Here is a 22,855-nt window from a genome sequence, read left to right as displayed (position 1 = left end):
GCCTGGCACATAGCAGGCCCTCAGGAAGCATACACTGACTGACTAGTAGATGGCAGAATGGGCACTCAAACTAGGGAAACATACCATCCACGGATGCTGAGAGGTTCTTCAGGATACGGGATTTTCAGTACTAAGAAAAAAAAGTTTCAGGCAAACCCAGAGGGCTGGTCATCCTAACTCAAACCCAGACCTACCAATCCTCTGTCCAGTCAGTGCTCCTTCCTCTGTCGTACCCTTGGAGTTCAAGACTATCTCATGTGAGGTCAAAGACCCCAGGCTTTATATCACGGCCCGACACAGGGGGAGACACACAACACATATGTGTGGAGTAAATAAATGAATAAAACAAACAGGAAGGCTCCCTTCAGCAGAAGCTAAACAGAGTGTCCTTGTATTAGGTCCTTGGTTTGAACCACGAGGCTTAGCTGCTCAGCAACATCATGCCATAGGTCCAACCAGGCATCTCAGATCCTAATTTGTGAGTTGTATCGAAGGTCCAGGTGGTCGGTTGTTTGTGCCTTATGTTCCCTCCACTGAGGGCTGCTGGGTTTCAGCTGTAAGCCAAAGGCCCACACTGAAGGAGTTCAGATGGGTTCAAAGCAGGGCAGGGGAAAACTCACACAGAGAATCCAGAAAAGGGGCTCAGATGCATTAAAAAAAAAAATCTTTTTTTCCTTTTCATTAGAGTGGGATGACAAAGTCTGAGTCTTGCACGTAGGGGTGGAAACAGGTAGAGCAGAAACAAAGGTAGGTCAGGATCGCCTCCCTTTACATCAGCCTCGACAGGCACTGCAAGAGTGGGAAGAGGCCAGGGCGCATGCCCATGCAAAGGTGGAGCATGTCTGGGGGCTTAATTGGGGAATGAGAGTAGGTGGGACCTAAAATCGACTTCTCTGGTAATCAGGCTCTGACCCAAGAGGCAAAGGACAGAACCCTCTGCTGAGACACAAAAACACACGTTCAAGGCCTCAGAGTCTCTGCAGCAAGAGAGGATGGACGTTAAAATCCCGGCAACCTGGGTCTGAATCCCAGCTCTGCCAATTAACACAACCGCGGGTAGATGACTGAACTTCTCTAGGCCTCAGTTTCCTCATCTGTACTTTGGGATTGCTGTGAGAAATGCAGAATATGGATCTAAAGCCCTTGACATATAGTAGGCCCTGCCAAATAGTGGCTGTCATTGGTATCATTGCACTACAGGTTTACTGTGCAATGGGAGGCCTCTTGAGTTAAGGATGGTAGGGGGTTCTGTCCCTGGATAGCAAACAATCATTTTTTGTTTTTGTTTTCTTATTAGGGCCACACTTAGGGCATATGGAAGTTCCCAGGCTAGGGGTGGAACTGGAGTTGTAGCTGAGGCCTACACCGAAGCCACAGCAACACCAGATCCAAGCCACATCTGCGACCTATACCACAACTTGCAGCAGCACCAGATCCTTAAGGCACTGAGTAAGGCCAGGACCGAACCCGCGTCCTTATGGACATGAGTCAGGTTCTTAACCCACTGAGCCACAATGGAAACTCCCAACAAGCAATTATTAATCCTGCCATGCTTTACAAGCTGATTTTTGCAACCTCACACGGAGATGGGAGTTTGGGATGCTCTTAGCAAAGGCTAACTAAACCTTACCTCGCCCTCCAGTACAAATTCCTGACTTTCATTTAGATTTAATAGACTTGAGTTTAACAAGATAGCTATTATATTTTAAATAAATACTGACTGGCCATAAATGCAACATTCACTGCAAATTAGCAAGGAGAGAGGCCGCCTCATTTTCATCTCTGGTCTATCTCAAGTACGGCTTTGAATAATTAATTTGCCATTTTGATAATACACAATGACCAGCCTATTCAGCCAAGAATCCTGCCTTTATTAAATGAGAACTCAGTGGCAAACAAACAAAACCTGAGTCAATAGTTGCCTCGCCAGTTATTAAAAGCTCCTCTCCCTGAGGGTTGCTGTGGGAGGCCGGGCAGAGGAACGGAGGAGGAACAAGCAGTGGGGAAGATGAAGGAACAGACAGAAGGCTATTGAAAGCCAGACCCCGCTCAGGTGGGAGGTGTCACTCAGACAGTCTGAGGTCAGTGCCAAAGAAACCACTTGGGTTCCCCACCAATGCCGTACCACCCCTGAAGCAGCTAGCTGGAACATTTGTGTTTTGTTTGGGGTTTCTGGAAGTTATTTATTGCCCAAAGATGGGACTCGGAGGCAGGAAAGATATGCAGAAAGTGGTGAGTATCCTAACGTTACAAGCTCTCACCCCAAGAATAATGGGGAATTAAAGAGTACAGCCCTCTGTTACAGGGGACTCTGCAGTAGAGATGTTAACAGTATGGATTTTGAAAAAGAAACAATTAGGATGCTACTGATTGCGTACAAAAGACCTCCAACTCCAAAGATTTAGACAATAGGAAATGAATTCTCACCCAGCAGGAAATTCAGAAATACACAGTTTCTCAGCTGGGACTAGACTCAGCTGCAGAAAGCACAACAAATGGTGGCGTATATAAAATAGAGGTCTGGAGTTCCCGTCGTGGCGCAGTGGTTAATGAATCCAACTTGGAACCATGAGGTTGCGGGTTCGATCCCTGCCCTTGCTCAGTGGGTTAAGGAGCCGGCATTGCTGTGAGGTGTGGCGTAGGGTCGCAGATGCGGCCCAGATCCCGAGTTGCTGTGGCTCTGGCGTAGGCGGGTGGCTACAGCTCTGATTAGCCCCCTAACCTGGGAACCTCCATATGCCGCGGAAGCAGCCCAAGAAATAGCAAAAAGACAAAAAAATAAAAATAAAAATAAACTAGAGGTTTATGTGCCCACATAAAAGAAGCCCGGAGATAAACAGTCAAAAGCCAGTATGGCAGCTCCACAGTCAGCATGGACCCCCACTTTCTGCAATGCCATCTTTAGTACATGGCTTCCATCCTCAAGTTTGCTTCAGGATCACATAATGGCTACCCCATTCTAGCCATCAAGTCCACATCCCAGGACCTAAGTAGGCTTTTAAAGTTCAGCCTAAACCTGAAAGCAAGGAGCTTCTGTGAGGGAACTCATTCATTTGCCCAACCATCTACCCATCTACCAGAGCACTGACAGTTAGATACCAATATCTAGGCCCCATCCTCAGCCAAACAGTACTACTTTGCAGCTTTTAGCCAAGTCAGGTAACACCTCTGCGTACTGGTCAGGATTCTCCAGAGAAACAGAACCACACACACACATATAAATACAATTATTATAGGAATATATAATTATTATAGGAGTTGACTCACACAGTTATGCAGGCTAAGAAATCCCATGATCTGCCGTCAACAAACTGGAGAACCAGAAAAGCCACTAGTGTAATTCAGTCTGAGTCCAAAGACCTGTGAATTAAGGAGGGCAATAGTATAAGTCAATCTGAGTCCAGTGGTCCAAGAACCAGGAGCACCAATGTCCAAGGGTAGACGAAGAAGGATGCTCGAGCTCAAGAAAGCAAGCTGGCCCACCTACACTGGCTGAGCGTGATCTTTATTCAGTCTACAGATTCAAATGCTAATCTTCCAGAAGCAGCCTCAGAGACACACCCAGAAAGAATGTTTCACCAGCTATGTGGGGCATGCCTTAGCCCAGGGAGGGCAGCACATAAAATTAAGCATCGCACTCCAGCTCAAGTCCCTCTCTCTTCCTGTCCATCTCCACAGCTACCACCCAAGTTCAGATGGTTCCCATCTTAACTCCTGGACCACTGGGATGGCTTCTTTATTTTTCCTTTAATTTTATGCAGCTTTATTGATGCACAATTGGCATATGACATTGTAAGTTTAAGATGTACAATATGCTGATCTGATACATGGATCTACTGAGAAATGATTTCCACAGTAAGGTTTGTTACCAGTTAACACATCCACCACCTCACAAAATTACCTTTTTTAATGTGTGTGTGGTAAGAACATTTAGGATCAATTCTCTTAACAACTTTCAAGTAGGTATGTTCTGAGCCACAGGGGCGGGGGAGGGAGAGGGATGCACTGGGAATCTGGGGTTAACAGATGCAAACGACTGCCTTTGGAATGGATAAGCAATGAGATCCCGCTGCATAGCGCTGGGCACTATGTCTAGTCACTTGTGATGGCACACGATGGAGGATAATGTGAGAAAAAGAATGTACATGTGTGTGTGTGACTGGGTCACTTTGCTGTATAGCAGAAAATTGACAGAACACTGTAAACCAGCTATAATGGAAAAAATAAAAATCATTACAAAAATAAATTAAGTGCAGCAGGAGATACCTGAAAAAAATTTTCAAGTGCAGAATATAGTACTGTTAACTGAGGTCATGATGCTGTACATTAGATGTCCAGAACCTGTTCACCTTATAAGTGGGAGTTTGAACCCTTCAACCCATGTCTCTCGGGGCAACATCTTAATGGTCACCTACCTACTCTGCCTTTTGATAATCTGGTGCCATAAAGCATGAAGCATTCAGGCTAAAGCATTCCCTTGATCATTCCAATCTGTTCAAAAACATATGCCGAGTATAAGGAATTTAAGCACACCAGAAATATAGATTTATTTTTTTTTATCTTTAAAGAAAAAGAGAAAGCTTTTTCTCTTCAAATTTTCTTTCCCCAAGATAACGCATTGTTAACCGCTGTGTCCTCCCAGATTCCTTGCTAGTTATACATTTTTTCCCCTCACAAATCACGCTATTGCTTTATCAACGTTACTGCCCTGCAAGAAAAGGAATGTCCCGAAACCGCATAAAAAACCATCCCTAACATGGTACCTCAGGGCCACATTCCCCCAAACTAATGGAAATTTAAATTCAACTGCCTGCTGGGGGAGTAATCTGAAGCCCACAATTCCTATTTTTGTCGCCCTTGTATTTCTGTTGTTTCATTCTCCACTGGTTTAATTAGTGCACGGTATTGTCTAAAGCTAGGTCATTTTTTATTCCGGTTACAACCAGAGGCAGTTAGCACGAAATTCATAACATTTTTAATTCCAATAGAACCATTTCATCTAATGGTCCTCTTCCAGCAACTTCAGAGGTTAGAATAGCCAGTGTGTGAAGCCGAAGAGAGAAGAAAAGCTTTTCCTGGGTGTCTTAGAAAGAACACCCTTGGGCGGGGCTCTCACAGCTGGGTGTGCGCTCCTGGAAGGTCACGGGACCTTGGTCTCCCAACCACGCCCCAAAGAGCAGACTCAAAGCCTTGGCTTAAAGTTAAGTTATTACAGCGCTGGCTTTGGGAACAATACTATATCCTAATGCCCAATTTGTTGTGGTTAAGTCTGAGACTACCAACAGTTCTGTGACTGGTCCCAGAGTGGCCAGGGATGAGTGACAGAGCTAACTGGGTCTTGGGCCCTTCTAGGCCGGCTTTCCAACATGAAGGAGGCATGAGAACTAGGTAACTTGGAGACACATCAACCCCAGTTTGAATCTGGCTCTACCACTTAGGAGCTGTGCCAAACTGAGCAACATACTTAAGCTGTCTGACCATTGGTTTCCTCGTCTGTGAAGGGGGCCATAAAACCCACCCAAGGAGTTCCCGCTGTGGCACAGTGGGTTAAGAATCTGATTGCAGTGGCTCCGGATACTGTGGCGATGCGGGTTCAATCCCAGCCTGGCATAGTGAGTTAAAAGAATCCAGCACTGCTGCAGCCTGTGACCTTCAGCGATTCAGTGGCCTAGGAACTTCCATATGCTGCAGGTGCAGCCATTAAAAAATGAACAAACAAAAAAAACAACACCTGAAAGGGTTAGTGGCCTGGCTGGTGGCAAGATTTGGTAAATAGTATCATTCTCAGTCGATCCCTGTTGTTAGAGATGAGGCTTCAAATAAGTAGTTTCTAACGCTCTCCCCCAGCAACACCCTCAGACAAGGAAAAAAATCACAAGGAAGGGGTGGGTGGCCAAAGAGAAGATTTATTGACACTGGGAAGGATGCTTATGGGGCTGACAGGAGGAGAGAGAGCCAAGCCCGGTTTCTGTGGTGCTGATGTTGCCAGGAGGCAGTAGGAGGACACAAAAGCATCCCCCGGCCCCTCCTGGACTGGCCGTGTTCCCTGCTTCTCACTTCTTCCTCAACCTTTCAGGGCCCATGGCTGGGCTCCTCTTTCCTGGGAAACACAGATGGTCAGCACAGAAAATGCAGCCCGGATCTGAGCTTGCCATACACACGACTGGCTAAATCATTATGCCCCAGAGCAATAAATGCTACTTCTCTCTTCTCCCTCTCTTTCTCTCTCTCTCTCTCTCTCTCACACACACACACACAGACACACACACACAGACACACAGACACACAGACACACACACATAGGGAATAGACCCTGCCTACCTTCTGTGGACTTTGTATTCCCTGCCTCCCAAACATCATAAAATAACTGCTAGTAATAGAAACATCAGAAATGCTCTATTGCTTTCTTTACCCTAATACATTTCTCAAACTCCCTTCATAACCTAAGAGACAGCACTAGATAAATGTATGGAAATTGTGGATCTACTAACAGTTGGAGTCAAAGAGACAAATACTGTTTTTGGTGCTTGGGGGTGCTCACCATCACAATCAACATTTATTCAGACCCACGGCAGATGTGTCCCTCTGTCTGTGACGTATCACTAGGCACGTGATGCTGCTCGGTTCTGATTCCTACTGGGTCCTTATAAAAGATGCACAAAATAGAGTCTCCTGAGATCTTCCAGTAAGGCTCTACTTATTTTACGAATTGTTAAGAGTTTTCTCATGATTATTTTAAAAGTAATACAAGATTCCAATTTGTCAAAAATCAAACAAGACACACTTTTGGGGTGGGTACCTATGGAACGATGGTCCAGCACAGAACTGCTCCTTCGTAAGCCGCCTGCTCTGTCATGTGGCAAGGCCAGGTGGGCTAATGGTGGAAAGTTTTGTCCCCATATGGACCAATCAGACTTTCTCTCCCTAGAATGTAAAAGCTCAAATGGGAGGTGACTGGAGCTGAGACATGGTACACCTGCACCTTTGGGAGAAGGCCCTCCTGCTTAGCTATATGGGGCTACTGAGTTCTGGTGCTTTCCAATGCCCAATTTTCAGTTCCTCCATTGATGCTGGGAACTACCCCTACATCCTTCCATCACATCCCATTTTTGCTCTTGACCTAGCCAGTCCATTTCTGTCACTTGCCACCAAAGGCACCTCAACTGAATCAACTACAGTGAGTACAAATTATACAGGAGTTCCTACCATGGTAGGTTAAGAATCTGACTGCAGCAGCTCAGGTTGCTACAGAGGTAGGTTTGATCCCCAGCTTGGCACAGTGAGTTTAAAGATCCCTCAATCCAGAGTTCCCATCGTGGCTCAGTGGTTAACGAATCCAACTAGAAACCATGAGGTTGTAGGTTTGATCCCTGGCCTTGCTCAGGGGGTTAAGGATCCGGTGTTGCCGTGAGCTGTGGTGTAGGTTGCAGACGCGGCTCGGATCCCATGTTGCTATGGCTCTGGTGTAGGCCAGCGGCTACGGCTCTGTTTAGACCCCTAGGCTGGGAACCTTCATATGCCGTGGGAGCGGCCCTAGAAAAGACAAAAAGAGAAAAAAAAAATCCCTCAATCCTCAACTGCACAGCTGTGGCTCAAATTCAATCCCTGGTTCAGGAAGTTCCATATGCTGTGAGTGCAGCCATAACATTTTTTTTTAATTTAATTTTACAATCACACAAAAACAGGAGTACCAAAATGTCACACTCTGCATTACACTATATCTGATCCTTAACTTTTAACTTGAGCCTCCACACACACCCATTAATACTTACACAGTATGCGTTCTCCAAAAGCTCTATGAAAGTTAAAATGTATATGCTAGAAGGTAAAGTACCTCTCACAACACAGCTCCTCTTAAGCAGTAGTGCTATTAACCATTTAAGAAGTCCTCCGAGCCACGTTTCTCTACAGCTGAGTGTGTGTATTTTCATATTTATTGAGTGCCTACTATCTGCCAGAAACTGTATAGGAACTTTTCACCTACTATGTGTACTTATCCCCCTACTGTCATTTAATTCTCACAGTACTCCTGGGAGGCAAGCATTAATATCCCACTTTATGAAAGAGAAAATCAAGGCAGGAAGACTTCTCTGGAGTCTAACTGCCCTCTCTGAGCCCAAATCGCCATGCAGATCTGTCATCATCCCATGGAATGACCCTCTTGACCTTGGCAATAAGGTCAAGCGCCCTGCTTTGGTCTCTCAGTCTCTTTGGTCTCCTGGCTTGGTTTTACCCTTTGTGAGCAAGGGTATCATGCAGAGGAGCAGGGAAGCAAGAGAAAACTTTTGCTTCTCACCGCTTCCTCTTTGTCATCTCAGAGTTGTTTTATGATCATTTTTTCCTTCAAAAGAGTCACTGTGAAAAATAATCCAGGAGTTTCCGTCGTGACTTAGAGGTAACAAAACTGACTAGGATCCATGAGAATGTGGGTTCGATCCCTGGCCTTGCTCAGTGGGTTAAGAATCCGGCGTTGCTGTGAGCTGTGGTGTAGGTTGCAGACGTGGCTCGGATCCCACGTTGCTGTGGCTCTGGCGTAGGCTGGCAGCAACAGCTCCGATTAGACCCCTAACCTGGGAACCTTCATATGCCACGGGTGTGGCCTTAAAAAGACAGAAAAGAAAAGAAAAAAGAATCCAATGACCACTGATTACCACTCCCTTTCCTCTCTCTGACTCCCTTTGATTAAACCCTCTGTTAACTAACAGAACCAGGCAAGCAAAGAACATGACTTCAAAATAATCTCTTTTTTCCCCACCTCTTCTAGTTCTTCTTTCCCTCCCCCTGTCATAGTGGCTAACAGGAGAAATAAAAAGCACCATTTAATGGGAGAGGAACTCAAAGACTCCAACTTTGGGGGGCACGGTCCCTGGGTTCCTTTTCCTGCCATAATTCCTGACATTTTAGCGACCACTGTAACATACATTTCACATGGACGTGTAACCATGAGGCAAACCGGAAGTAGTAACAGAGTCTGCAGACGTGGACTCTTCATTGAGCAAATGAATGGGAATGAATGCTCGGAAGAGCTCTGATGTGGAAGTCAGGTAAGCTGTGTTCAAGTCCCAGGTCTGCCAGGAACTAGCTGTGTGTCTTGGGCTCAACACACAACCTTTTGAAGCTGAGGTTTCTCCTTTATAAGACAGGAACAGTCACTAACACCTGGCCTACTACCCCGCTCTAGCGGGTTGGTGTGAAAATCCAGCCAGCCTGACCTGGGAAAACTCAGCAATACTGCAAGGAGCTATAGAAATATATCGCCGTCATTATTCCACAGTCCTTCACCTGCTATTCCTCAGGTCCATATTGTCCCTAAAATGCAACGATTCTTTAAACTCAAGCAGGCAAAAAATGACTTTTGAGGTTTCTTTCTTTCCTTTTTTTTTTTTTTCTTCAGGTGAAATGAAAAGGAACTGGAGATATTCTAGAGTGAATCTCAGTGCCTGGTGCAGCACCAACATGCCTGGCCCTGCAGAGACAATCCCCTGCTTCCCGGTGGCAATCTCAGAGTCAGTTTTCAGAAGGGCTGAAACCAGAGGAGAAATTACAGCAGGCAGCGGGTGTCCTTGCATTGCCAACCTTAACTCAGGCTATTCTGGTCCTGAGACAGAGATTGCCGATGTCGTGCCATCAGGTCAGCCAGCCCAACCCACTTCCAATCCCTCTTATCCCACCTGATAAGATAGCAAGCACGGGGAGCTTTCCGTGCTACAACATGTCTCCCATGAGATGAGGTGGGCTCAACCACACAGCAGAGATGAGGAGAGAGGTAAGAACCTGTGTCCAACAGTCCTGGTGTAAGACAACACGCCAGTACCAAAGACAAGACAAGTCCCTGGTAAGAGGCCCCTTTGCTAACTGGCCAGGATGGTTCCCAGCCCCAGGAGGTCCCATGGCATCCTAGTTAACATAACTTCTGTCTTTTGGCTGATCGGACCTGGGAATCCTCTTCTGTTACTTAAGCAGAAGTTTCCCAAGCCCATGAGAAGTCTTACTTCTTACGATGCTCAGAGTTTCCCATCAATGAAATGGAGAAAAACACCTCCAGGGGTGTGGAGGAGGTACGGGGAGGTCCTAGGGACACTGTTTGAAAAATCTGCACACACCGCATTGATGCAGAAGGTACCCTGGAATCATCCTGGACCAAAATGAGGCACTGGGGCAGGGGCCGCGGCAACCACAGCGTGTACCAGCCTCACCGTGCCTCTCATCGTGATGCGTGTGTTCTTGGGCTTCATCAGCTTCCTAGTGCCCTGGTTCATCCTTAAGGGTCCCAGCTCGGGAGTTATCATCAGCAGGTTGGTGACCTGTTCAGTTTGCTGTTGTCTCTTGGCTAATGGCAATTCTGGCCCGACTCAATCCTTTCTTTAGACCACAGTTGAAAAATGAAACCATCTGGTACCTCAAGCACCACTGGCCTTGAGGGAGAAGACCTGCTTGTCCATGCTCAGTCACCCAGGTCACCAAGTGAATTCCTCTAGACGCAAAATCACCTCCATACCCAGACTGCCTTCCTTGACTCACCTATTCTTGCCATCAGATGCCTTAAACGTCACGCCACATCTGAATATCTTATTCTACAATGCAGTATTTGTTTCCTGTGACCATGTTCTTTGGCCACGACCATAGCATGTGAAAGTTCCTAGGCCAGGAATCGGACCCACACCACAGCAGCTACCCAAGCCGCTGCAGTGACACCACCAGCTCCTTAACCCACAGCATCACAAGGGACCTCCTCCTGTCATCTTTTTTACACTTTGATGAATGGTGTGCTATTGAGCCTAAACCGTGCTGCCTCCATAAAATGTTTATGTGCTCTTCTGAGATAGAAGGCGCTGTTCTTCTGAGAAATACGTTACTTCCTCCTTGTACTCTTTTGAGATAGAAAGCGCTGTTCTTCTGAGAAATACGTTACTTTCTCCTTGGAACCTGCAGATCTGAAGATGGCTCCTGCCTGCTCACTTCATGGGAATCAGCAAAGTGCTTCAAAACTGTCACAAGACAATAGCACTCCAGTGGGGCCATCAGGAGAGCATGTTCAGGGGGAAAATCTGTCTCGCCAGAATCACACCAAAGTATATTTTCAGGATGAGTTTCTTATTTCTGCCAACTTTTGGACTAAATTATTTTTCTGTATTCTATGGCAGGGGGAGGAAAGTACCCCGGATTTGTTTAGGGGTGTTCACCAGAATTCTGTTCCCAACTGGATCACAAGAGAAACCTTGCCATTCTGCAGACCTGGGAAGAAGCTGAGATCCTGCACAGGCCTGAATGGGAGCAGCCCTGAGTTATATGAAGAAAGAGGCAAGTGACGCCTGTTTTTCTACACACAGGGAAGAGAATGAGGGAAAGAACGGTAAGCAGAGCTAAATGGTTGAAGGCCTTGCACAGTGATGTGACCCCACCCCACCCCGAGAGCCCCCCAGATCTTCAGTAAAGTCACTAAACTCATATCTTCAGCCCAAGTGGATGCGGATTCTGGGAGCAGTGGATAAGGCATTGAACTTCCTACTCTTGCCATTGTGTGTTGGAGTCAAAGCAACAAGCGGCTTGAGAAATAAAGGCCCAGGGATTCTCAGAAATGGAAGGAAATTTTCTGGCCCCTGCCAGGTCATGGAATAGGAATCTGGGTCAATGTTAACTAGATCTGGAAAGAGAAGAAACAGTTCAACTAACAACACGGTTACACCTTGTCATCATCACTGCCACCGTCATCATCAGATGTTTTTGACCGTCTGCCTGTGGGATGCCGAAGACCAGTTTTAGACAGTGAAAGCCGGAGCCCAGGAAGCTAGAAAGCTCTTAACTGGGGCTGCGTTACCGAAGAACCGCTACTTGGTTTTTCACCCACCTCACTGTTGAAATACGAAGCTACCTCTCCATTCACTATTCCCCACCACCAGCAAGTGTCCCTAAGTTACCCCTTCTTTTTGCATTTTCCTCCAGCCCCTTATCAGCCCAACATCGATGACTTCCCGAGCCTGGAAGTCCCCTGGTCTCCCATTTAGGCTGCTCACTATTCTGACGACACCCCTCCACACTGCAGTGAGCCCCCAGTTATAAATTACTTACCTGCTGGCCATCATTTTAATGTAAATGGATTTTAAAAAGCAGCAAAGGAATATATTTTCATTTGGAGTTAAAGCGTCATTTTTTATTTGAGTTTGAATCTAGCCTAGAAGAGATGGCAGAAGAATGGCTCCAAGGCTAATATAGCTAATGATTATGATGGAGATCCCAGGAGCCGCCGATATTTCACTCGAAGCCACCTCTCGTCCAGCTTTGCTGCCTGCAGTACTTTTTTTTTTTTTTTTCACAGTCACTTCCATTAACACCCACTGCCTATGATGGAACCATTATGATAATATCTCTGCTCTCGGCAGCCTCGATTGGTCTTGACACATTATCACCGTAAGAGCTCAGCCACGTGGCATTAAGCCCTATTTATAATAACCCTTGGCAGGAGCCACCAAAATAAAACCTGGTACTTATGGGCCACCTTTCATCTCAGGAAATCAGAAAGCTTTACAAGCTTAATTAAGCTTCAGCATCTATCTGACGGATGAGATGCGAAGGGCCTGGGGAAGCTGAGGAAGTGTAGCATCGCTAATTGTGCAGCAGATAAGGCTCTGGGCTGCCACGAACAAAGAAATCAACAAAGCCAGCCAGAGCCACCTCCTTCAGCAGCAAATGTTTGTTGAGTGAATTTCTCCAGAGCGAGCTGCAAAATGATAGGTGAGGGATGAAGGGGCTACGGAGAGTCTCCCATCTGGCCCCTTTCAATCTAGAGAGAAGGTCTGAAATTTGTTTCTTTCCTCGAAGGAGGATTACGTGAATCCAATACACTCAAGTAAGTGCTTTCATGGACGAGGAAATCACGCTCCTGAAAGATGCCGGAATGAGCTCACATGCTGTTCCCTTTGCTCACCCCAGTGTCCTTCCTTTGCAAACCCAGACCTGCAAACCCCCAGTTGTGCTGCAAGATCTAGCTTCACATCTGCCTCCTTGGTGAAGCCTTCCTGACCTTCCCTAGAATGAGTTGCTCCCTCCTCTGGGCTCTCTCATGGTTTCTATTTCCACACTAGTCAGAGCAAGCAATCTAATTTATTGAGCACTTACTAGGTGCTTAATGTGCCTTTCATCCACACGATAATATTATGAGGCAAGAGCAGCTATCGTTTCCATTTGTCCAATGAGTTAACAGGCCCAGAGATGTTGAGTGACTTTCCCAAGATGGTACAATTAGTAAGTGCAAGCCTCGGCCTGGCTGCTGAGGACATGTACCAAAAGATGACAGCACACTGCCTCCTCAGCAGTACAGCTGTGATGAATGAGTTCTGTGCATATGGTGGCCTCCTCTCTGGTTTGCAAGCTCTGGTGTGAGAGGTATATCATTTAGGAATCTTTTGGCTGCAAACAACAAAAACCCCCAACTCAGAGTGGGTTAAACTACCAGGGAACTCCAGAACCAGGGCGGCTCCAGAGTTGGTTAATTCAGGAGCTTGGTAGCATCACCAAGGGCCCAGGTTCCTTCCCTCTTTCCACTCTGCCACCCTCAGTGTGTCCACCCTAGGCTCTCCTGCAGTTATGTGATGACAGCCCCCATTCCCAGGCCTCAAATCTAGACCTTAACCATGCAACAAAGTGCCACATCTTTTCTGTGTCTTTTTGTAACAGCACAGACATCTTTTCCAGAAACCTCCCTGGCCAGAATGGTGTCATATGCTGAAGCCTAAATGCAACACTGGCAAGGGGATTAGAGGCACTGGGACTGGCTTGGCCCAACCAAGATTCAGCTTCCCCTCCAGAACCAGACACAGGGAGTTGGACAGGGACCTGCCAAGAAGGATGGGAAGGAGAAGGATAAAGACAAGACAACTAAAGCTTCCTGATGCAGGTGTTAAGGATGAGAGAAAATCTGACGCCATCACTTTTCGCCCAGTTCTTTGGCCTCTGGCACGTGAATAATAAATGTCAGTTGAACTAAATTATAGTAGAGAAAGAAATTCATATCCCCAAATGCTCAGGCCGGAATTTTTACCATAATACCTTGTAACTAGGGTATGATGATATATGACTGAAAAATGTGTTTAAACATACTAAATTAATTTGCCAATGCTCCAACCTTTAAGATTCTAGTCTCTAATGCCATTGGCAATAGGAACATTTTCCAGAAGCAGGTCAAAAAGAGCTACCTGGAAGAAAGAGAATCATATACCTGTAAGTCTCACCATAAATTAAGGGTCTGTGTCAACCTTGACTTTCTTTCCAGAAACACAGTGTGTTCTTAAAACTGGGACTCATTCAGGCAGACGGGGTGACGGCAAAGACTATTACGTTTTCCTTCTAGTTACCCGAAAGGATTTATCTGGAGCCAGGTGTATATATTACCTGCCACTGACAGCCAGGTATGTAAAGATGAGATCAGCTAAGTAATTCTTGGGAGATCCAGATCATGGTCAAATAGAAAGATACCAACCAAGAAAAGGAGAATGATCCTTAAGTAGAAAAGGAATGAACCCTAGGGGGAGACAGAGTAGAGAGGAAGGAAACACAAAGAATGAAACTGTGGCCCAGAGAGGTTAGAAAGCTACCTGAAGTCACACAGCCAGTAAGAGCTAAAACAGCAGTCATACCCAGTTTCAAGGAATATTGTACTCCTCTCTATGACATGGTCTTTCCCTCTCTTCTGTTTTGTAGAAGCATCTAGAAGGGTGCATGGGGGGGGGGCCTCTATCTTTGGGAGGGGCTTGGAACTCAAAAGACCCAGAAAAAGGCAGAATTGAATGAGGCAGAGTGGGTGACAGGAAGCCAGCTGCTTGAGGCTGGCTGGAGGCTCTAGGATTTCAACAAGAGTTGCACTGGTATCCTTGGTAGACTCCATAGGGAAGGAAAAGAGCAAGATTTGCAAGGCAGATGTCCATCTGTGATATAAAGAGGGTACATTGGGTAGGCTCACCACCTGTATTCGCTCTCAAGACCCAAGGGAGGCCTGGTGGAGGACAGCAACGGGCAAAGGAGGAGACCCCATCTGGACCACAAAGCAGAGAAACTGGATGGACAGGGACTAATAAAAACTAGGAGTTTGGGATTAACAGATACACACTACTATATATAAAATAGATAAGCAACAAAGGCCTTCTGTATAGCAGAGGGAAGTATATTCAATATCTTATAATAAGCCATAGTGGAAAAGAATCTAAAAAAGAATTTATGGAGTTCCTGTCGTGGCGCAGTGGTTAACGAATCCGACTAGGAACCATGAGGTTGCAGGTTTGATCCCTGCCCTTGCTCAGTGGGTTAATGATCCGGCGTTGCCATGAGCTGTGGTGTAGGCCGCAGACATGGCTCGGATCCTGCATTGCTAGGGCTCAGGCATAGGCCGGCAGCTACAGCTCCGATTCGACCCCTAGCCTGGGAACCTCCATATGCCGCTAGAGCGGCCCCAGAAAAGGCAAAAAGACAAAAAAAAAAAAGAAGAATTTATATATGAATCACCTTGTGGGACACCTGAAACTAACACAACATTGTAAATCAACTCTACTTCAATTTAAAACAGTGATAAAAATAGTGAATCCTTAGTCTTTTAAGAGATTCAAATACAGGGATGAATTTTTTTTATTAACATATAGTTGATTTACAATGTTATACCATTTTCTGTTATACAGCAAAGTTATTTCGTCATACCTAAATATATATTCTTTTTTATATCATTTTCCCTCATGTTCTATTCCACGAGATTCGACATAGTTCCTTATGCTGTACAGCAGGATCTCAAGGACCTCACTGCTTATCCATTTTAAATGTAATAGCACTATTAACCCCAACCTCCCAGTCCATCCCACTCCCCACTCCTTGGCAACCACAAGTCTGTCCTCTACGTCTGTAAGTGAATACAGGGACAAATTTAATCATCACAATAAGTTATGGGGTTTGCCACTACTCATTAATTACCATTCATTATCAGATATTATATTATGATAATTAGTATCAGTAATACCAGTGTCACTATTATTACTGTGTTTTACAGATAAGAAAAAAAAAAGGAGGCACAGAGAAGTCAAGTAACTTCCTCAAAGTCACACACTTGGTAAATTTTAAATCCAGACAGTCTGGCTCTGAACCATTTCCTTAGGTAGCAACCCCAGAGAACAATTCAAAGCAAAATTTAAGCCGAGCTGAGTCTACTTCGATTTCATTCAATAATTTTTCTACCTGACATTTTCCTAGTAGTTGACAATTTGCAAAGGGTTCGACCTTCCTAATTCTGGAATCTTAGCCCTGCCCTTGACGTGCTGTAGGACTTCAGGCCACTTACTGGCTAAGCTTTGGTTTCCCATCTGGAAGGTGGGGACAAGACTTCTTGCCTGGATGGTGAAAGAGAACCTGTGCGCAGGGCTCAGCCCCTTTGCAGCTAATATTGTTGTGATTATGACTGACATCTCACATGAACTTCACAGCAACCCTGTGAGGTAGGGAAGATTTATGTTCCTCCTTTTTCAGACATGAAACTGAAACTCAAAGAAGGGAAGTAACTAGCCCAAAAGGAAATAGCCAGTGAGTGAAAATGCCAGACTTAGAAATGTTCCAACTCCCAGCCAGCTGCCCTGTGCCTACCCCTCAACGCCACCTCCCCTCTGTTCCGCAGGAGGCACTGTTCTAGAAACCAGATCATTCCTCAAACAGGACTGTGGAAGAAGGTGAAGCAGCTGGAAGATGAGGCCCAGGGAGGAGCCCTGGGGACAGTTAAGAGAGTTCTCCAGGCGAAATTAGGTTCCTAGGTAGGGACAAAAGAACAGCCCAAGCAACTGCCAGAGGGCAGGACTGAGGTCACTCACCGTGATGAACTGCGCACCCCAAAGAGCCCTAGGGGCTCACAAGGTGGGGGTGGGGCAGGAGGCTGTCCTCAGGCCCGGAGTGAAAGAGAATGGGAGATGGGAGTGTCCTCATCTTTCAGGGAAACAGGAGGATTTTTCAACACTGTCTAAAATAATCATTTAAACAATGCATTTAAATCTCATTCGTTTTCGGTTTTGTTTCATTCCCACGGTTTTCTGCAGCTCTCCATTTCAATGCCCTCGTTAAGCCTCTATCAGCGCATCTCATAGAGGCTCTTGTTCTGGGGTGCATTCCATCCAGTGGCTACAGGCCAAGGGCTAGGCTAGAGTCAGTCTGTCTTCTGAAGTGGAAGAGCTTAGCTGACTGCTTTAAGGCTGCAGTTTTCTTCGTCAATACCGGTAAGTCAATTGGAAGCTTCTGGGATCTGGAGTATCTGGGTTGAAGTCACCCCTCCCAGACTGAAAATCATGTGCTTCTTTCTCTTGCATTATGTGGATTCTTCACCAGTATTGTTTTTCACTTTTGTAAATGAAAGTTTTTATTTGGTATCTTTTAGTAGTAAGCAGGTTTTTTTTAAAATGACTTGATGCATACTACTTGCATCTACTAGAGCTTTATTTCATTAACATTCCAATGCTTTAGTCATCGAATTGGTACTGAACACCCACTTAGTGCCAGGCAGCCCTAAACATCAGCCAGGCAGACTCCTCATAGAGTTTACAGTGAACTAACCCTTCTAGTTATTTATAGCTTCTGTTCACAGCTAAAAAGACAGACATGGACTACACTGGATTTCCCTACAGCCCTAGGACATGGTGTGGGCCATGGTAGCTAGATAATATTCTCAGACTTTAACTTAATTAACCGACCTGTTGAAAACGTATACTTCTCTCTAGTTAGATGATATTCTACTTATGCCCACAAGATGGGGATCTTGCTTATAGTTTATCCAAGCTGAAAGCAACGCATTCAAAAAAAAAAAAAATTCTCAAAAGTAAAACCAAAAGATAAAAAATTAAGCAAAATTTATTGAGCACTTTTTTAGTGCAATATACTATGTTAGGTGATAAAGACACATAGAAAGTTGTTACGACATAGTCCTTCCCCATTAGGGAAAGATGAGGGTTAGGAGTTTGCACAGAGCATGAAGAGAGTACCTTTAATGAATTAAGATTTTGATATATCCATATGGGGGCCATAGTAATATCATCACGTAATATGTATAAAACGGCATGGTATTGCCACCGTGGGGTGCAGAAGAGATTCAGCAAAGACCCTACACTTCAGTCACTATGGAAACACTTGAGGCTACACTGGGTCAGCACTGGAAGGCCCCAGGTGTGGTCCTTGGATGCCTCTTACAAACTTTAGAGTATCTGCCCTCTAACTCTAGAACATTCATTCTTTGGAGCATAAATATAATCAAGGCCAGGTGATGAGCTGTTGCAGTGAAAACCCCCATTTGTATTTGATGGGGGATAAAAAGAAAGAAAAGAAACACATGAAAGGAAACAGATTTCAAACTCCTGCTTTCAGAGGTGGATTCCACCCCCATCCCCCCCAAACTTGTGTCTTACCTGAGAATCTTGATTTGGATCTGGGACACAGGCTCATTCAGGGAAGTGAGAGGGAGAGCCGATTCTTATCCAAGAGCTCTCTAGGTGGACTGAACGCAAAAGTGGCTGGAAGACAATATGGTTTGTTTTGTTTTGTTTTTTTATTCTTTACTTTTTTGCTCCTCCACCCCCTCCTCCAACCACTTCTTCCCTTAAACCATTAAACTATGAAGTCAAATGCAATATGGCGGATTTTTTTTTTCATTTGTTGAATTGAAAATTCTATTTGAGGAATATAGTGACTAGCTAAATGACAGTGGGCTTTTAAAAAAGGAGAATGCTAACAACTTGATGAAGATAGTGAACTTTCTCCCTAGAGGGAAAATCAAGCGGCATGCTGCCCAGAGACCTCAGTTTGAATTTTAGTTTCTCCACTTGCTACCTCTGGGATCTTGAGTTCGCCTATCCCTTCTCTGCCTCAGTTTCCTCCTGGGCAAAAGAGGACCATTTCATTGGAGAAATGGTCTCCGAAGCCCCTTCTCCCGCATTAGATCGGATCCTCGGTAACAAAGCTCTCTGGGGCAACCGGTACATCTCCCTAGAATGTGAGCTTCGTAAGCACGGGGACCGCATCTCCGCATTTTACTGCTCTCTGACCAGAACCGAGGACAGATACTTTGTTGAACACCTGCCTAGGTGTTTGGGCACAGCAAAGTTTAATTCCCAGTGAGTCCCTCGGGAAAGGCGGAGCTACCAACCTCAAAGCGCACAGCCCTCAGGGACCAGTGTGGTGAGCGCGCTCAGGAAAGGGGGTGTTGGTTCAAAGTTGTTTGCTACAGATGGTTCTCCTAACCGGGCTGGAGTCATATCCTCTGTGGCTCGGAGAGATTCCCAGGGATTTACATAAGGCAGGGTGAATCACCGTCTGCAACGGAGAAGGCAAAGGGACCCGCCCCAATCCACGCCGGGCGGCGCGGAGAGAGCGGTGAGGGTTCGTCTGAACTTTGCTGGAGGACGGGAGCTTCCCTAGTGCAGGGACTCCGCGACCACTCTAACCCCCGCGAGAGCCAGAGGCGCGTAGCTCCCACCCTGCGTGACTTCAGCTCTGTGCTGCCGGCTCCGACGCCCCCACGTGGGCGCCGCCAACCCGGCTTCCTGCTCCTGGCCCCTAAGTCCCTGAGTGAGTGTGGGACCGCTTCTCCCGCTTGGAAAGAGCCATCGCCGCTTTAAGGGGAAGAGAGGAGGAAGGGGCGGGGGAGTGAAGGGGGGCGGGGAGCGGCGGAGGAGGAGGGGGAGGGGGATCCCCCCTCGCTCCCACGTGGTCCGGGCGCCTGTGAATCGCGCCCGCCGGAGGGTCTCACAGCGAAATACAAAAGCAGCTGGGAAGCGGCAGCGAGGCTAGTTCTCAGCGCCGGGCAGAGCGCCGGCTAGTCTCGCAGCGCCCCGCGGCAGCGATGGAGCTGAGGCGCCCGGAGCCCCGGAGCCAACGAGCTGCCGGGCCCGCCTCGCCGCCGAGACCCGGGCGCCGGGGCTTGGCTTGAAGCGGCGGCGGCACCGGCCCGGCCGGGGAAGCATGGGCTGGAGGATGCGGGGCGCCGCCGCCACCGCGGGGCTCTGGCTACTGGCGCTGGGCTCGCTGCTAGCGCTGTGGGGCGGGCTCCTGCCGCCGCGGACCGAGCTGCCCGCCTCTCAGACGCCCAAAGACCGACTCCCTCGGCGCCCGGCCCGGAGCGGAGGCCGGGAGCCAGCGCCTCGCTTCCCTCTGCCCCCGCCCCTGGCGCGGGACGCCCGCGGCGGCTCCCTGAAAACTTTCCGGGTTCTGCTCACCTTGGCGGCGAGCTCTGACGGCCCGCCTGGGCAGCCCCCGGGTGAGCTCAGGCGGCACGTGCCAACCGGACGGTCCTGGCCGGAGGAACGCGCCGCGGTGCACGGGGGCGTCTTCTGGAGCCGCGGCCTGGAGGAGCAGGTGCCCCCGGGCTTCTCAGAGGCCCAGGCGGCGGCGTGGCTGGAGGCGGCGCGCAGCGCCCGGGTGGTGGCCCTGGAGCGCGGGGGTTGCGGGCGCAGCTCCAACCGGCTGGCTCGCTTCGCCGACGGCACCCGCGCCTGCGTGCGCTACGGCATCAACCCGGAGCAGATACAGGGCGAGGCCCTGTCTTACTACCTGGCACGCCTGCTGGGCCTCCAGCGCCACGTGCCGCCGCTGGCACTGGCTCGGGTGGAAGCTCGGGGCGCGCAGTGGACTCAGGTGCAGGAAGAGCTTCGTGCCGCTCACTGGACCGAGGGCAGCGTAGTAAGCCTGACTCGCTGGCTGCCCAACCTCACTGACGTGGTGGTGCCCGCACCCTGGCGCTCTGAAGACGGCCATCTGCGGCCCCTGCGCGCCGCGGGGGGCGAGCTGGCCAACCGCAGCCAGGCGGAGCTGGTGGACCTGGTGCAATGGACCGACTTGATCCTCTTCGACTACCTGACAGCCAACTTCGACCGGCTAGTCAGCAACCTCTTCAGCCTGCAGTGGGACCCGAGGGTCATGCAACGCGCCACGAGCAACCTGCACCGCGGCCCCGGCGGGGCGCTGGTTTTTCTGGACAATGAAGCGGGCTTGGTGCACGGTTACCGGGTGGCTGGCATGTGGGACAAGTACAACGAGCCGCTGCTGCAGTCAGTATGCGTGTTTCGCGAGCGGACAGCGAGGCGCGTCCTGGAACTGCACCGTGGCCGGGACGCGGCCGCCCGGCTACTGCGCCTCTACCAGCACCACGAGCCTCGCTTCCCCGAGCTGGCAGCGCTCGCCGACCCCCACGCTCAGCTGCTGCAGCGCCGCCTCGACTTCCTCGCAAAGCACATTTTGCACTGTAAGGCTAAGTACGGTCGCCGACCGGGGACTTAACATCCCCCGGAGGAAGGAAGAGAGAGAGAGACACCCCTGGCTGGGGAATAGATGACGGGGGAAAGGTATCGTCTCTGCCACCGCCTGGCACCAGCCGGCCAACGCCCAGCCGCAGACCCGAGCGCGAAGGCGGCTGAAAACTTCAGCTTCACCTACCTGCCCCTTTCTCTCAGTCCCAAGCTGTTTCCTTTCAGAGTTCTGGGAGGACGAGCTCGCAAAGGCGAGAAATGTAACATTCCCTCCACCCAGCCTATAAAAGGATTCTTCCCTGTGTCAGCACGGAGTTTGCATCCAAAGAAACTGGCTGCTGCCGGGAGTTTGGCCCCCGGGTGGCCGTCCCTGTGGGAGATACATCCTTTTCCTTGGCCCCCCTCATTCCCTTTCCGGAAAAAAAGGAAAACTTCTATTTGAGCCATTGAGCTAATTCTGGAATTTCCTACCAAGCGCAGCGCTGGTGGCCCCCCGGAGCAGGGCTATTACATGGGCTGGTGGAGCCCCCTTCCTGTGGTCTCCCTTTGTTCCGGCTCCGCGATGGTGAGATCACTGTTAAGAGCTGGGAAACCGCTCCCGATAGGACAAAGGGAGCAGGACCTACAGAATGGGGGGAGTCCTGCAGACGATGACAATTTGTACCTTGCAGCTTGTCATTTTGGCCTGAAGGCTACAAAGGCGGCACCGACTGAATGCACTGAGTCAAATAATTAATTTCTTCTTCCTCCCCCTACCCAACCGTCCAAAATTTTGACAATGATGATGTTCACCAGAAAAAAAAATGAGTTTCATGCACTTTACTTTATTTTAATTTTTTATTAAGAAAAACTTTTTTATTTGACAGAATTTGCCTTCTATGTATATATGTGCATAAAGCGTGGTGTAAATATACTAAACAAACTTATATTTCAATAAAAGGCAGTTTAAAATTTAGAATTTAATTCCTGTGGTTTTAACCGTTTGAGGTATCTGATGCCCTACCTGGTTTTAGAATAAGCTCTTGAGTCTCTCCCTGTGGATGTGCTTTGAAAACAAAGGATGCATGTATATCCCAGTTGTGACCAGAGAACTTGGAGAACTGAACAAAGACAAGAGCCGATTCCCTGCCCTTACTCACTCAAATGAACCTTAGTGCTGGAAATTTCAGAGTTAAACGTGGAATGTGGGAGATGATGAAGAGAGACATGGAAGGAAAGTATTCTATTTCCTGGCAAATAGAACTTTGATAAAAAAAGGATTTCACTGTAATATAGTCCTATATTAATCATTTGGCAAATATGGTAGAACCAGATGTGCAGACTAAAATATGACCAATGCCCCCCCCAAACTTAACTCCAGTGGTCACGTGATGCACCTGATTGTTGGCATTGTAATTACCATGCATCACAATGCGTACAGGTAATAGGCTGAGCACATTGCAAACAGGTAGAAAAAGTCATAAATTCGTATTTCTCTTTAATCTCCCAGCATATTTTCTGTTGCATCCAGGAGATCGTGGTGATCTCTAACATCTGGACTCATCCAGTTCTCTTAAGAGGTTGTACTGTTTCCGATCCATCCTCACCCCCCTACCCCCCATACTAAC

The 22,855-nt window shown here is 47.8% G+C and overlaps 2 protein-coding genes and 1 pseudogene across 4 annotated transcripts in view; 2 read left to right on the top strand and 1 right to left on the bottom strand.

Annotated features, from left to right (window-relative positions):
• The window catches only part of PAMR1 (peptidase domain containing associated with muscle regeneration 1), a 167,826-nt gene extending 147,500 nt beyond the window's left edge, over positions 1–20,326 (bottom strand). Inside the window, exons 1-3 of one of the 3 annotated variants that reach the window (XM_047775982.1) lie at positions 20,220–20,326; positions 19,151–19,317; positions 18,414–18,518 (exon numbers count right to left, since the gene is read on the bottom strand). In XM_047775982.1, the coding sequence (XP_047631938.1) occupies positions 18,414–18,450 (37 nt within the window). In that variant the 5' untranslated portion in view covers positions 18,451–18,518; positions 19,151–19,317; positions 20,220–20,326. Of the gene's footprint in view, positions 1–3,267; positions 3,361–18,413; positions 18,519–19,150; positions 19,318–20,219 lie in introns of all 3 variants that reach the window. The other 2 variants (XM_047775984.1, XM_047775983.1) reach the window with 2 other exon arrangements.
• On the top strand, positions 9,457–10,420 carry LOC125123877 (V-type proton ATPase subunit e 1-like; annotated as a pseudogene).
• On the top strand, positions 19,679–22,211 carry FJX1 (four-jointed box kinase 1). The gene has a single exon (XM_047775986.1). It carries the CDS (start codon positions 19,966–19,968, stop codon positions 21,277–21,279), a length of 1,314 nt encoding a protein of 437 aa, XP_047631942.1. The 5' UTR covers positions 19,679–19,965; the 3' UTR covers positions 21,280–22,211.
• The last annotated feature ends 644 nt before the right edge of the window (positions 22,212–22,855 follow it).

The sequence above is a fragment of the Phacochoerus africanus genome, chromosome 4 (assembly GCF_016906955.1).
Source record: "Phacochoerus africanus isolate WHEZ1 chromosome 4, ROS_Pafr_v1, whole genome shotgun sequence".
Taxonomy (NCBI): domain Eukaryota; kingdom Metazoa; phylum Chordata; class Mammalia; order Artiodactyla; family Suidae; genus Phacochoerus; species Phacochoerus africanus.
The sequence above is the reverse complement of the archived record's forward strand: the minus strand, read 5'-3'. Positions and strand labels throughout refer to the sequence as shown.